This window comes from Misgurnus anguillicaudatus, chromosome 24 (genome assembly GCF_027580225.2).
Source record: "Misgurnus anguillicaudatus chromosome 24, ASM2758022v2, whole genome shotgun sequence".
Lineage (NCBI taxonomy): Eukaryota > Metazoa > Chordata > Actinopteri > Cypriniformes > Cobitidae > Misgurnus > Misgurnus anguillicaudatus.
In genome coordinates this window covers 29431505-29447455 of record NC_073360.2, presented here as the reverse complement: position 1 = coordinate 29447455, position 15951 = coordinate 29431505, and the positions used below count along the sequence as shown (strand labels likewise).

The 15951-nt window shown below is 35.9% G+C and overlaps 2 protein-coding genes across 7 annotated transcripts; both read left to right on the top strand.

Moving 5' to 3' along the window:
- Positions 1–1416: 1416 nt before the first annotated feature.
- Positions 1417–6135, top strand: rnf183 (ring finger protein 183). The gene is made up of 2 exons (XM_055197036.2): positions 1417–1573; positions 4195–6135. The coding sequence occupies exon 2, from the start codon at positions 4269–4271 to the stop codon at positions 5148–5150; it is 882 nt and encodes a 293-aa protein (XP_055053011.2). The 5' UTR covers positions 1417–1573; positions 4195–4268; the 3' UTR covers positions 5151–6135.
- A 1766-nt stretch (positions 6136–7901) lies between these two features.
- On the top strand, positions 7902–15876 carry mgat1a (alpha-1,3-mannosyl-glycoprotein 2-beta-N-acetylglucosaminyltransferase a). 6 transcript variants are annotated; one of them, XM_073863212.1, is made up of 6 exons: positions 7902–8659; positions 11155–12270; positions 12344–12387; positions 13931–14028; positions 14180–14843; positions 14964–15876. In XM_073863212.1, coding segments are annotated over exons 4-6 (1365 nt in total). In that variant the 5' UTR covers positions 7902–8659; positions 11155–12270; positions 12344–12387; positions 13931–14026; the 3' UTR covers positions 15663–15876. The 6 variants fall into 6 exon arrangements, with proteins under 6 accessions (XP_073719313.1, XP_055053007.2, XP_055053004.2 ...); XM_055197032.2 differs by lacking the exon at positions 12344–12387 and having other exon boundaries at positions 7902–8287; XM_055197029.2 differs by lacking the exon at positions 12344–12387.
- Positions 15877–15951: the final 75 nt, after the last annotated feature.

Genomic DNA, 15951 nt, shown 5'->3' with positions numbered 1-15951 from the left:
TGTCCATGACTGGATTTGGGTTCTTTGACATGGAAATATTTATAATTAAAAAATCTAAAAAAATTAAAAGCTTCAGTGCATGTTATACTATAAATATTTACAGTAAAGAAACGTGGTATTTAGTGATCATTGGTAAATGTAGAGACAATAATAAGGAATATAAATGTGTCCAAGACCAATTTTCTCATCCTCCGCAACAATTTTCAATCATTGTTTAAGCCCTCAATGAACAAACATTTTCAAAAAAAAATATTGTCGGAAGGGACATAATTGACTGTGACACTCAAGATGGCTACCAGGTAAGCAGTTCTTATTTTTTCTCTCCAGATAAAAGTTGAATTTTTGTTTGTCATAGTACCTAGACAACTTTTTAGTTCTCATTACCGAAACATGAGTTTGTAAATGCATTTATTTAATGTCATATCATGTTGCGGTAATGATAATTTTTGATAATGATAGTCTAAAAAAATTTAAATAATTCTATAGGAAATATGTTTTAAATCCTCTAAAAATAATGGTTATAGTAAGTTCAGATCTTAATCTTATGTGTGCAAAAAAAATGGCTTCAAGGGTTTTTTTAAATTTCTGATGCTGGACACGGATTTTGTGAGAATGGACACTGGATTTCGTGAGAATCACCCATCTGTACACCCATTTGTATTTGATTGACACCATTTCTTAATTAACTATTAAAGGTCTCAAAATACAGGAATGATGGGTATGCACATGATTAAGTGTAATGCTTTGTCATTATCCTGTGTTTGTGTATTTTCATCTGGACACTACATTTATCAGTGACTTCCTGGGATGTTAAAGTTCTTCCTCATGCTCTTCCATATATTTGTAATGTGTTTCCTGGTAACCCCCCCCCCCACAAATCTAGATTTGAAATGACTGATCTGCAGTCATATTTGCATATATTGTGATAAAGTATGCGACTCTGTATGGTATACAGACATGAATTGATACTGATATGATATTATTTCAAATCATAGGGCTTGTTGCAAAGAGGGGTGCTGTAACATGGTGCAATAATGGTGAATATAATTTTACAGATTTACACTGAAGGAGGTGATCTGCCAAATCCAGAACCACTTTGGTGAGTGGATTCCTTAGATTTGAATTTTTAAAGACATTTGGGGTAAGATTTTCTTTGAAGAAGCTGCCCGAGGAATAATTCTTGGTCTTTAAGAGAATAAAAGGCCAAGTAATGGATTCAAAGTCAGTTGAGACCTTGAAACAACAATATTAATAATACACATGCATGTTTTGCTGATGCAGGTTCAGTCTCTACATTGCAGCATGTTCATACTGATGCAGTTTTAAATAGCACCTGGACGAGTTCAGCAGGTATGACAAGGTAAATGGAGAGGGAGGGACGGAGAGAGACAAACACACAGAAGAGGCGGAGAAAAATTGTTCACGTCAAAAGCAACTGACAGATCTGATAAGGTATTCATGTTGACAGAAAGATCAGGCACTCACACCTGAAATGTACACCTAGTGGAATATGTGCGTCTGGAGCCAAACAAGCTTGGGGAGCACCTGAACATTGGGGTTCTTCAGCTTATAGGTAGTTACAAACTTTGACTTTTTTATTTTTAACCTTTCAAAATGTTTTTTGCTCTTTAAATGCGTAAAACATATGCAGAATAATAATTTGTGTTTTATGTTGGGCAATGTTAGGTTGCCTGAGTAATCTCATTTGTTGGTTTGTAACAGGTACCCTTAACTGACTCGATCGGGTTTAGGCTTAGACAATGCGCGTGTGGCTTCCTTAAAAAAAACTTTTATAGTGCAAAATGTAAACATAACATGAAAAAGCACACGATGAAAAACCCCAATAAATATAGTTAAAGCACTTAAAATAATTTGGTGAGGATTTTAATAAATGCAGATTGCTTAACACTCGATTTTCTAAGATTGTTTTTATTAACACGCCAAGTTAATGTTTGCTATTGTTTGCATTCCTATTTTATGCTAAATCATACAGTTCAAACTTAACTATAATCTGACAAAACAAAGGTGGAATCGCACACATACTCTTACAAGCTTGATATTCTGGTTTGCATTCCTGTGCAGTCAATCTTTTCACTTAAGGTCAAGCATTGAAGTAAAGTTAATCAAGTGTGGTAAGTTAGCTGAGTCTGATGGTGTAAATTCAGAATGCAGTCATACAACAAGAACTACATTGTAAAAAAATCTTAAAGCACTTACATTTTTAAGTTTAATCAACTTAAATAGTGTTGAATAAAGAATAGAATAGAATGAAGTTAATAAAAAATATCATATTATCAATAATAAATTAGCTTAAGTTATTTCAACTTTACTTTTATAATCTAAATTAAAATTAATTGTAAATTCAAGTTGATTAAACTTAAAAATTAAACTAATTGTGAATTTAAGTTGATTAAGCTTATAAATGAAATTAATTGTAAATTCAAGTTAATTAAACTTAGAAATGAAATTAATTGTAAATTCAAGTTGATTAAACTTAAAAATTAAATTAATTGTAAATTCAAGTTGATTAAACTTATAAATTAAATTAATTGTAAATTCAAGTTGATTACACTTAAAAATGAAATTAATTGTAAATTCATGCCGATTAAACTTAAATATTAAATTAATTGTAAATTCAAGTTGATTAAACTTAAAAATGTTAGTGTGAATTTTTATACGTTAAAAATTGTGCATACTTAATGTGACTCATAATCATAAGGGAACCACTTTAAGTGCTATAGAGCACTTATGTAGAACCATATGGTGCTACTTAGAGCCATACGTGGTGCTAACTTCATGCTATAGCACCACTTATGGTTCTACAAACACTGTAAAAAGTGAAAAGTTGGATTAACGTAACACCTTTTTAGGTGTTACAAATGTAAGTAAAGTTGATCTAACTTTTCAATTTTTACAGTTTATAAGTGCTAGACAGCACTTAAAGTGGTTCCCCTATAGTCTATAAAGGGGACATATCATGAAAATCTGACTTTTTCCATGTTTAAGTGCTACAATTAGGTCCCAAGTACTTCTATCAACCTAGAAAATGTGATAAAGATCAACCCCATAACTTAGTTTTGGTAAACCATTTTCTGCAAGCATTTCATGTGAATAAATAGATAACTGAAATGTGGCTCCCCCTGTGATGTCAGAAGGGGATAATACCACCCTTTAATCTGCACTATCCAACCACTGGACTGCCATTTAGTGCAGAGAGAAAGAAAATAATTGACAGCACAATTGAGTTTCAATTTCAACAAACCACCATCATTGTGATCAGTGTTTGCATTTCGTCAGCTCATTTGCATTTAAAAGGACACACTAAGAATGGCACATTTTTGCTCACACCTACAAATTGGCAATTTTAACATGTTATAATACATTTTCTATATGGTATTTTGAGCTAAACCTTCACATACGTACTCTGGGGACACCAAAGATTTATTTTTATCTTAAAAACCCCTTTTGAAATGTCCCCTTTAAAGTGTAAGTGACTTCCATAACATTTTTAGATGAAGTCATTTTAAAGAAGTATCTTAATGTATTTAATATGTTAATGTATTAAGTTTTTGTAAAGGCAACTATATCTGTCTTCGTCACACATGGCTGCTAATGGTTCAGCCCAGATTACAATCTTCACCACTGAGTTACAGGGTTGCACACATTGGTGACCTGGACTTATGAAAATGAGATTGATTCACTTATACAACTTCCACAACATACTACTGATGATGTCTTTGTAAAAGGTCAAACAATATGTTTTGTCAAAAAATTTCTTCATCCTCCATACCCTGTCAGATAAAATGGTCCTAAGCTGTCACTGGGACAGTATCCCTTTAAAAGGTCCAGCTATGCATACATTTGGTACCAATATGTATCTTAATATGCACTCTTTAGGTATCACTGTGTACCTCTTAGACTAGATTTAAGGTACTAGATGCAAAGGTGTACTTTTTGAAATGGCACCACCCCAGTTACATCTACAGATCATTTTTAACAATTATTTGGTCGAATTCAACATCTACTAGTTGAGTAACAGGATGACTTGTAGAAATAAACTTAACCCAATAAACCCTAAGATTATATTCATTCCACAGGCTTTGTGAAATCTTGTAAACACAGTGACTGTGAGCTTGTTGTGAATATCATTGTGTTATCTCTGCTGATAGCGTATCATTTCATCTCCCTTCACAGGCTTGCCAAATCAGCTGCCATCCACCACACTTTCCATTCCTCTGGATCAGCTCCCTTAGATCCTCAGGTCCATCATGAGTGACGATAAAGAGGGACAAGGTGAGGACAGAGGTGCCAAAAAAGAACCAAAGCTTGACAGCAAGGGCAGCTTCAACTTAAAGGACAGCTTCAACTTGAAAGCCAGCAAGTTTCTTAGAAGAAGTCGAAGTAACGACTCGGAAAACCACTACCGCGAGAGCCGCCGAGGAAGAGAACAGGACAGGAAAGAGGACATTAAGAGACCACGGGGTCGCAGCGAGGAGAGGAGAAGGCCAGAACCAAATAACCCCGAGAAGGAGCAAGCTACGGATGACCTGGAGGACCTCGAGTGCATCGTGTGCTTCTGCAGCTTCGACAATGTCTTCAAAGCCCCCAAGTTGCTTTCCTGCGGTCACACGTTCTGTCTGGAATGCCTCGCGCGTATCAACGTGAATTCGGCCGAGCTCAAGACGCTGACGTGTCCCATTTGCAGAGAGCCGACGGAAATCCGCCACGGCCGAGATCTGCCACATCTGGGTAATAATGAGGACATCTTCCGCAAGCTTCCCCCCGACATGCAGAGGGTGCTGTCCGTACGCTTCAAAAGAAGTAAGGGCAAACTAGTCCTCAAAAAAAATTCCTCAGGCCCCATCAAGACCACTTTGAATATACCAGTGTTTAAAAAGAAAGAAGAGCAGGTACCCATTGAAGCCATGGAGGAAGGGCTCGGCTCAGCGACTATGATCAATGTAGGGAGACCTCCTAGCAGGATGAGAAGTCATATGAGAAGGTTTCTCTATTCCAACCAGTGCTACTACACAACAGTGGCGGGCATTATAGCGGTCACTGTAGCTCTTATGCTAGTCGGGATCTTTACCTTTGTGATTATGCCCCATGTGAGACCAAATCCCCCTAGCAACTACACCCCAAGCCCTTGATGGATGAGAAATGACACAATGGTTGAAGATTAAAAACAAAGCAAGTTGGATTCTTGGTGGAGCCCAGTCCATTACACACAATGCTGTATGGAGTACATTGTTGCTTTTATGTTTGCGTATATGTGAAACGTTACACAATAGACATGAACTGGATAAACACAAAAATGTCTCTGTGAACAAGAGGTGACAATGACGTCTTTCCTGTCGATGACGTTTGGTGTTTATTGAACTGTGAATTCATTTAATTATTGGTTAAACAATTTTTTTTTCTGAAAGGGCTGGATCTGGTTAGAAAAAAATATGTACAATATCACATGAAGAAAATGCTATTGATCTCCATTCAAAGTATACATCGGAAAATAAATGTAAGCTTATAAATGTTTCCTATTACTAATTGTCTTTACTTATGCTGCATAACGTAAATATTATATTATTTTGCACAAATGGGGAGAGGACAAAAATAATTAAACTTGTTTGCCTTCATTCTCCAAGTGAGTAACCTTAACCTTCCCTGAGACTCAAACCTATGACCTTGAAATTGCCTAATAGCCATGTGCTGTCAGTTGAGCTGCCATATGGGTTCCTCAAAGTCATGTCATGCTCTTATGGAAAAACTTTTAAAATTGAAACATACATTGTTTTCAGTAGCGTACGTGAAGGGCTGTTTTGAGTTATGCTGGTCACGCAGGTTAATGCATCAAGGAAAAACTGACATCATGTTAGGATATATTCAATGTACACAGAAGCTCATTGTGTCAGCATTGCAAAAGGTCATTAGTTCGAACCCAGAGGACAAATGTTGACTATTTGTAATGCACTGTATGTTGGTTTGGATAAATGTGTGTGTGCCAAATGTGTAAATGTAAATGACAGTGCAATATTATTACATACACCGTAGCTTTCTAAAATACTTGATTGTAATTTGGCAATAGTTCAAAAGTTTTTGAATTAGGACAAATAAACTGTTAAATGAGAACTGATTTCATGTCACTTTTATAAATTTCTGGTCTCTGAAACCTTTTTTTTTATGTATTATTGATTTAATTTAATAGGCTGTGTGTCATGCCGCATTACCAGGTGTGCATTTTTTCTCTCTCGAATAATTCAACATTGCAATATGGAACGAGAGGTGTCAACTACCTCACATTTTACATTACATCATTTACTTACCCTCATGTATGAGATATGAGCTACGTTAATCTGTTGAACAGAACAACAGACCATTTTTTATAAATGATGGTATATGCACAAAGTTGATGGTATCCATTGGCTTAAAATAGTAGGTTGAATTGACTTGCACCAAAACATTAACTCAGGTGCCCTCCAGTGTACAATCTCTGAAAAGACATTTTGGTGATTCTCACGAAATCTTAGAAGGTGTTCAGTATCAGATTTTTTTAAAAAGTCCTTGAAGCCAATTTTTTTGCACATATAAGATTAAGGTCTGAACTTACTATAACCATTATTTTTAGAGGATTTAAAAATATTTCCCATAGAATTATTTACATTTTTAGATTATCATTATCAAAAATTATCATTACCGCAACATGATATTACATTAAATATGTGCATTTACAAACTCATGTTGCGGTAATGAGAACTAAAAAGTTGTCTAGGTACTATGACAAACAAAATTTCAACTTTTATCTGGAGATATTTTTAGAGAATTAAAAAAATATTTCCTATAGAATTATTTACATTTTTAAGATTATCATTATCAAAAATTATCATTACCGCAACATGATATTACATTAAATAAAGGCATTTACAAACGAATGTTTCGGTAATGAGAACTGAAAAGTTGTCTAGGTACTATGACAAACAAAATTTCAACTTTTATCTGGAGAGAAAAAATAAGAACTGCTTACCTGGTAGCCATCTTGAGTGTCACAGTCATTTATGTACCTTCCAACAAATATTTTTTGAAAATGTTAGTTCCTTGAGGGCTTAAACAATGATTGAAAATTGTTGCAGAGGATGAGAAAATTGGTCTTGGACACATTTATATTCCTTATTATTGTCTCTACACTTACCAATGATCACCAAATACCACATGTTTCTTTACTGTAAATGTTTATTGTATAACATGCACTGAAGCTTTTTTTTTATAAATATTTCCACGTCAAAGAACCAAAATCCAGTCATGGGCACGTTGCGGTAATGAAAATGTTCCCTTTAAATGTGGAAAAAACAACAAAATTGGTTTGTATGATGTTATTTAAAAATCATGTGCAAAATAGTACGTGAAGAGATGATTGTAACTGTATGCTTTTATTTTGATACTACTTTGCATTTACTTTTTTATCAAAATGTTTCATGACACTTCATAAGTCTAATTTCGCGAGAATCACCCATTTACAAATTATAAAAGCGCAATGCACATTTTATTGTTTTCAACACATATCAGTATGAATCATCTATTTAAACGATTAATTTTTATCTAGTGTGTTTTGGGTCTTATTCAAGTAAGATTTAATGGTGTTTTAATACCTAACATCCCACCAATAGAACCCAACATATTACTATTAAAACCCACATTACAGTTTCCATTTAAACTGATTCAATTTGCAATAAAGCTATTTAAATGTTTTGTCATGGTTTTAGTTTTTTTTTATTTCAGCAGGATTTTTATTACAACACACTATTTATACAACACAGTTATCTATTCTGTATATCTGCTAGAGTAGCCTATATTTTTAATGTGGGTGAGTGCCTTCTTTAAATGGTATGTACACGAGCCTCTCATGTGAAGTGCACGAGCGCACAACACCCCTCAAATACTCCGATCACCGTGGGTCGAATCCGAGCCTTTTGGAACTTCATGGGTCTCTTGGACCCCCCACTTAACCTGACCAATATATAGATCTCGTTAAGTCTTGGGAGCTGCAGTTGATTGAGTCCCGATGGCTTCAACACCGTCCGCCTCAGCCCTCTCCGCGGTTCTCCGGTGTCAGGGCAACATACTCGCCCGAAAGGGGGCGAACCAGAAGCGGCCTGCTGCATCGGTCTACGGGCTCGGGATGAAATCTTCAAACCGATCGTTATTTCGTGCTCTCTTGGGTTTTATATTTAACAGGGAGATTGACGAGATTCAAGGAGTCTGGTCTGTTTCGACGCAATTTAAAAGACGATCTGCTGTAAGAAACACTGAGGATCATCTGGTCAAAAACTCAACTGTCAAGAACTGTCGTAAAATGAAACCGAAGACGGATTATTACAGTTTTGCGTATAATTCTGAGCGATTTAGTATTTCATCCAAAAACAGCACGGTTCTTCGAGTGGGTAACTTGTATGTGGGGAAAGCAACGTCGGAATATCCAAGGACTTTTTGCATTTGTATAGTTTGTGCTCACGGTAAGAGCACATTAAACCAACATGAAGTGGATTCGTTATTTCCGATTGTTTTACTGTCGATATTAAAGAAGAGACTGACGTATTTAACAGCTGCAGTGTCTGGCATTATGCGGACTAAACTGGGAATAGACAGGACCAACCAGATTTATCCGGATGTAAGTTGTAACTGTTACCGTTGTTAAAGAGCTTACGTCAAGACTTTAAACATTAACATTTTAAAGTAAAAGTAAGCCATTTGCCAGTGTTTCGTGGGTTAACACGCGCTATTCAGTTTGTTAAGAAATATTTGCGTAATTTTATTTAGTAGAGATTAGTTCATTTTCCAAAATTATATATCAAAATGTAATGTTCACTTGTTCGTTTTATACACATCATTACATTTGAACAATGTTACTCATACAGAAAAAATATTGCAAAAGAGTTATTGCAAAATATGCCTAGTTATATAGCATTTATACTATTTGGTAGGGCACACGTCACTGACCCTGTTGCATAAACATTTATCTGTATTATTCTTACATTTTGTGCTTTCAGGTCAGTTTTAACTTAATCAATTTCTTTCAAGATATCCCTAATCCATACTAACAGATAGATGGGACCCTGTCTGTGAATCTCATAATCTAATTATGAGATTAGGAGCATTAAAGTTTGATTTCACTCAATCTTTGACATGACCTTACTCTGCACTCAATATTACAGATGTCAAGGTTCTTAAAGGAAAACACCACCGTTTTTCGGTATTTTACAATGTTCTTACCTCGGTTTGGACGGATTGATACATGCCTATCTTTTTTCGGTGCGTGCAGTTGATCTTTGTGCGGCGCGTTGGTGAGTGTGTTGGCATTTGGCCTGGCCCCATTCATCCCTTGGGAGCCAGGCAGGGATGAATTTGGAGGCTAACAAAAACGCCTCCATGTTTTCCCTATTTAAGGACTGTTACATGAGAAGTTACACAAGTATACGAAAATCGAGAGAGGACATGCACTATTATTATTTTTGCTTGCTTGTTTTCTCGCGATCTCGAGATAACAAAAGTTGTATTCTCATGATCATGACTTAATTTCTCGCTATCTCGAGATAACAAAAGTTGTTTTCTCGCGATCACAATTTAATTTTCTCATGATCTCGAGAGAACAAAAGTTGTTTTCTCGTTATTCTGACATGATAATCCAAATGTCATAATGTAATTTCCTGTCCATAATATTTAGTGTATTTTGAAGTGGACTGCTCATGCATAAGTTGGGGTCTTCGCTGTTACCACACGTGTAGCTAATGTGTAGCCGATAGGCTTAATAAATAAATAAAGTTGGTTCATGTTCGTGAATTTAGGGACCATCTCTAAAGTAATACTGTACACGTTTTTATCTTCAAAAGTATTTAACAGTTTATTTAAATAAATATCAAAAATCTAAAAACTGTGCATTATAGCTGATGACCACATAAACACGTTGGTTTTGTGACTGTTTGTTGACTTTCAGTCATTCCTTTTAAGTGCTGTTAAAGGCGCTCTAAGCGAATCTGTGTGACGTCACGTTTTGTTGATGTTTGAACATTTTTCAAACAAACGGAGCGTAGCTAACTCCTCCCCCTTACGTGCTTTCATGAACGTGCCCAACCCCCACCCCCAAATCCTTCTCGTCGTTTATTGGCTGGAACACTTTGTTATCATTTCTGGTGGTAGGTTTGGCCACTTTGTATTTATTGCAGTTTGTGGAGCCTAGGCCGTCTACAGAGATCGTGTTTTTTACAGTTTGATCAGCGGACAGGCAGCAAGCAGATAGTGAGGAGATGATTGCTGTATGTAACAAAAAATGTTTTATGGTCTAAAACGCGTGAATTCGCTTAGAGCACCTTTAAAAGTAGAAACGTGTAAAATTTTAAATATTGACAAATCTGATTCAAGTAAAATTTGTTCATCCATTCTAATTTAGAAAATAATATGCTTTTGCTGTTTACAAACAAAATAACACGTTCTATCAAGTACACGTGAACTTTCGACATCACGAGAAATTAAGTCGTGATCACGAGAAAACAAGCAAGCAAAAATGGTGATGGTGCATGTCCTCTCTCGACTTCCGTACGAGTAGGTATTGTGGCACAAAATAAAATGTGTTTTTTTTATGCAGATATAAAATGAGAACTATATTATGGCAGAAGAGCACGTAGTTTCATCATCAGTAACATCATCACTCCTGACTACTCACCCCTCAAACTTCGTCAATATTACTGCTTAAAAAATCACTTTTTTTTACATTTTATTTTGTGCCACCATACTTATTTGTGTAATACTCATGTAACGGTCTTTGAATGGGGAAGACATGGAAATGTTTTGTGGCTTCTAAATTCATCCCTGTTTGGATCCTAAGGAATGAATTTGGCTAGGCTAAATGCTAACACAGTCACAATGCGCTGTACAAAGATTAAGTGCACGCATTGAAAGAGGATGGGTATGTATTCATTCGTCTGGGTTGAGGTAAGAACATGGTAAAATGTTTGAAAACTGTGATGTTTTCCTTTAAAGATATCAGAAGAATATTATATTTTAAAAGACAGCACATACTGCCTATATATACAAATCACTGTTGCTGTTTTCAAAATGCGTATACCCTGTTAATAACATTGACATTAATCATTTATTATCTTTATGTAGTGCAATAAGCGGAGTGGAGGTTTCGAATATACCACTGAAGATCATACGGAGGCTGAATCTCAGACTCTGCAGGGAGAAGCGTCTGAAACTGAGAAATGAATCTTCTGCAGATTCTTTGGATGACATGCACTTCACAAATGCACCTCCAGACTTCCTAAAAACAGATAGCTAGATTTATTTTGATTGGCTTATATGTTGATGTTTGTAATGCCAGTGTAGCCGCACAATATGTCCTGGCTTGTGCTGTGTGTTGTAGCCAACTGTATGACTGAGCTCTGTGGATGTATGGTAGAGCTTTTATATGCTTAGTGTACTGTATTGTTGTATTTGCCTTAGGAATAATATTATATGTAAATATATTAAGAAATATATTATTTCAAAGTACATATGCAAAACGCTGACCTTATACTGTAATCAGGTAACCAACATGTATTTAACAGAATAAAAGGGTCATACAAGTTAAAAGTGCCTGACTTTATGCATAGTTTTCAAAAAGCTGTACATTGGCAATAAAATATCATCCTCACACACAGCATAGAGTCAGGTTATATAAATGAATTTTTCCTATTGACATTTCCAAGACTTTTAACTATAATATTAGTCAGATATTATGACTGTGGGAACCCTAGATACCATCATTCGTTACCCAAATACTGTAAGCTCACTTTTCAAATTATGTCTATAAGGATATTTTTTTGCAAGAATGTGTGTTGAAATAAGATCCCAAAAGATCCGTGATGCCAAACATCTACGTTTTTTAACTTAGTACAGTCGAAAACCTACATACAGCTACTTAAAAGTAAAGCAGATGTTCTCATGCGAGACTTGAGGGGGCGGAGCTTTCTAAACATGACGCCACGCCACCCGGAAGTCAAGCGCTGTTACATTCTTGAGCGAAGCTTGGACGGTACGCTCGAGAGTCAGGAAGTTTGTAGCTCTTAAAATTATAGGTTATTTAACGTCTAGACCATTTCAGATCCAAATAAAGGACCTGGGATATTTGAAACGGTGCAGAATTCTTAAAGCTACCGAAGTATGAGTATAAGTGAGTGAGAAGTAGAGAAATGAGTGAAGAAGACGTTCAACATGCCAGCATATGAGCGCGTGTTGACTCATGTAAGTCAGATATGTTGTCGTGTTTCATCATAGTCGTGCTGGTTTCGTGGAAATAAGTAAACTGGTTTTTCAGCTTTTGGGCTATTGGTGGTGGAGGGGAGGCTGAATGGGCTACAGGTGAGAATATCGATCGGTCGTGAGTCGTGACTAGTCATTGCATTTCCACGAGTTATAATAAAACAAGGGGCACTTTTTTGCCTGAACAACATATTCATATTGTTATGTTAAGAGTTAAGACATTTATCACATTACATCGATCTAATGACTGATGTTTAAATTCATGTGTATTTAAGATTAATTTAAACGTTGTTTGTTTTAAAGAAAAACTTTAAAGTTAATAAAGTAGTTAAGGTTAGATAAACATTATGCAAACAGCAACGTAGGAAACACACTGTGGTTAGGTAACTTACAGAGACTTCTAGTTGTAACAAATGTATACAAATGTAAATGCCAAATTAACTGAAAGCAAAATGAAATATTACAAAATAAAATTGTGAACGTGATTTCTATTTAAAAGTTGTATACCAGTATACTTTACTATACACAATATGTTTTACTAATACTTGCATTGTATAACGTTACATGATATACTTTACTAATCCTTTTCAACTCTTTTAATTGTAAAGCTTGGTTGTCAAACAAAATGGACCTTAACTTTTAAACACGAAAACTGTAGGTTAAAATTTAATTGAAAAGTGATTTCTGGATGTAATTTGTTATAAAGACTACATGTATAGTAAGTATTCAGAATGGGGATGCATATCAATTAATCGCGATTGATCTGTGGCAGAATAAAAGTTTTTGTTTACATCATATATGTGTGTGAACTGTGTATAATAATTATGTATATATACATATGCACACATGCATGTATAATTTTAATAAAAAAATATATTTATATATTAAGTATTTATATTTATATATATAATATAAATTATACATAAATATACAAATGTATATACACATGTAAACATTGCTTAAATATATACATGCATGTGTGTGCATTTAACTGTGCAGAGTTGGTGTGCACGGTGCGCGCACATGTGTGATGTGGACAGAGACTTTTGTTCTGCTGTGGATTGATCGCGATTAATTGATATGCATCCCTAATTCAGAATTTGACATTTTTTAAAAATAATTTACAATAAAGACAGTGGCAACAACATAAACAAATGGCTTTTGTGGCCCAAGAATCAATAACAACTAAGTCCCTCTAAAGTAGGTTATTTCTGATAACAAGCATAATAAATAACTAGTAAATTACCTAATTTATTATAAATAATTTACCGATCAGAAGCCCCATTGACTTCCATAGTCCTAGACTAAAATAAATGTAAGAGTTGTCCAAACTGAAAACAACTTGCACTGACTTATCTTAAAATACACCAGTGCCCTTTGTTTTGCCTCAAAATGCACACAAGTAATGTTTTTAGTAAGGCATGTTTGTTCAAACTAGTTATATTTCCTAATTAAACTATAATTAAACTAATATTCCCTGTCCGGGAAACCACCCCAAAGTCAACTAAACCAATGCATGGATTATCTTACTAACATCAGTGATTTTCAATACTTTAATAATAATAAAATGCCATAATACTCTTATAAATGTTATGTGACTTTATTCTTTGCTTAATATCCTTTGATCTTGTTTATTTTACAGGACCTGCCGATGGTCACCCTGGCACTTTGGACTACAATTCAAATATCATAAACCTAAAACCTGGAACATGTTTTATTTTCACCTACCGTCTCTTTAATGTAAAGTTTTATTTACTTATTAGATAACAATCATGCAAAGCATGTGATTTTTTTTCGATATCCACAAAACTAGTTCTTCATGTTCTCAATGCCCTGTCTGTATTATCATCCACTTCTGCTTTCCTGAATCCCCTGTATCATTGCACCTCAGGTCAATGGCCATGCTCCGCAAGAGAAGTTCCTTCATCATTTGCGGTGGTTTTATATTCGTAGCTTGGAATGTCATTCTTATCTACGTCCTTATGGGTCGTCCGCTCGGTCAGCTTGACAGCAAGGCTGAACCTGGTAAAGCAGGTGACCAAGGACAAGGCGAAATAGGAAATATTATCAATGAGGTGATGCGTGTAGCTAATGAGTTTGAGACTGAACTTAAATCGCAGAAGAAAATCTTAATGCAGATCAAGAGCCATAGGTCAGTTTGGGAAAACAACAAGGACAATGAACCTGCCGCTGAGAAAAAATCAATAGCAGAACCTGCAGCACCCGTGGTCATCCCGATTTTAGTCATTGCCTGTGATCGTGTGACAGTAAAACGCTGCCTTGATAAACTCATTGAGCAACGCCCATCCGCCGAGCTTCACCCGATCATAGTGAGCCAGGACTGCGGGCATGCGGAAACAGCCAATGTGATCGCCTCGTACGGCAGTCAACTGACCCACATTAAACAGCCCGATCTTTCAGAAATCGCCGTACCTGCGCAACATAAGAAGTTCCAGGGCTACTACAAAATCTCAAGACATTACCGTTGGGCACTGAATCAAGTTTTCAACACGTTCTCCTACACGTCTGTTGTCATCGTGGAGGATGACATAGAGGTAGCTGTAATGCAAATTTTGTTTCTTCTATTAATTTGGGAGTGCTGTTTCTTTAAAAACATACTTGCATTGCTTTTTAAAGGTGAAACTTAAAATGTGCTTGATTTTCTGTTTTATCAGGTGGCTCCTGATTTCTTTGAGTACTTCAGGGCACTTCATCCAATCTTAAAATCGGACCCAACTTTGTGGTGCGTATCTGCCTGGAATGACAATGGCAGGGATGGGTATGTTGATCCCGGTAAAGCAAGCTTGTTGTACAGGACAGATTTTTTCCCAGGCCTGGGCTGGATGCTCACAAAGGACCTCTGGATGGAGCTCGAGCCAAAATGGCCAGCCTCATTTTGGGATGACTGGATGCGTCACCCCGATCAACGCAAAGACAGGTCCTGCATTAGACCAGAAATATCCAGAACTATAACGTTCGGCCGCAAGGGTGTGAGTTTGGGTCAGTTTTTCGACAAGTACCTCCGCTTTATTAAGCTCAATACCGAATTTGTGCCTTTTACAACACTAGACCTGTCCTATTTGGATAAAGAGACATATGATAAGACCTTTGATAAGGAAGTATACAGTGCTGAAGTGGTGACTATGGAGGATCTGAAGGGTGGTAAACTGTCTGGACCTGGACCTTTCAGACTGCAGTATTCCAGTGCTGACAGTTTTAAAACATTGGCCCGTAATCTCGGCATTATGGATGACCTAAAGTCAGGAGTCCCTCGAGCAGGGTACAGAGGTGTAGTTAGTTTCCTTTCACGTGGAAAGAGGGTCTATTTGGCACCACCTGCTGGTTGGAGTCAGTATGATCCAAGCTGGAGTTGAAGTGGGGTGTGCCTTCCTCACAAAACATCTTTTTTTTTAAAGGTGCAAAGCACATTAAAGTTATATTTGGTGCACTTGTATGTTACAGCCTTTCTTTAAGAGTTACTATGGTTCATTTTACAACTGTGAAATTACTGCATACTGTTGTAAATGTCTTAAAATGTCATTGTCCAGTGCTAATATGATACCAAAGATAAAAGATTTATCTCTCAGACTTTCTATCTCAGGTTTCATTATTTCTTTATATAAAAATTCTAATAGAACTGACATCTTAAACTGAAAATATAAA

Bases quoted from the DNA above. Each gene is read 5' to 3' on its own strand.
- rnf183 (XM_055197036.2), top strand. From the start codon at position 4,269: ATGAGTGACGATAAAGAGGGACAAGGTGAGGACAGAGGTGCCAAAAAA.
- mgat1a (XM_055197032.2), top strand. The intron at 14,844-14,963 runs GTAGCTGTAATG...CTGTTTTATCAG, and splicing joins TCGTGGAGGATGACATAGAG to GTGGCTCCTGATTTCTTTGA.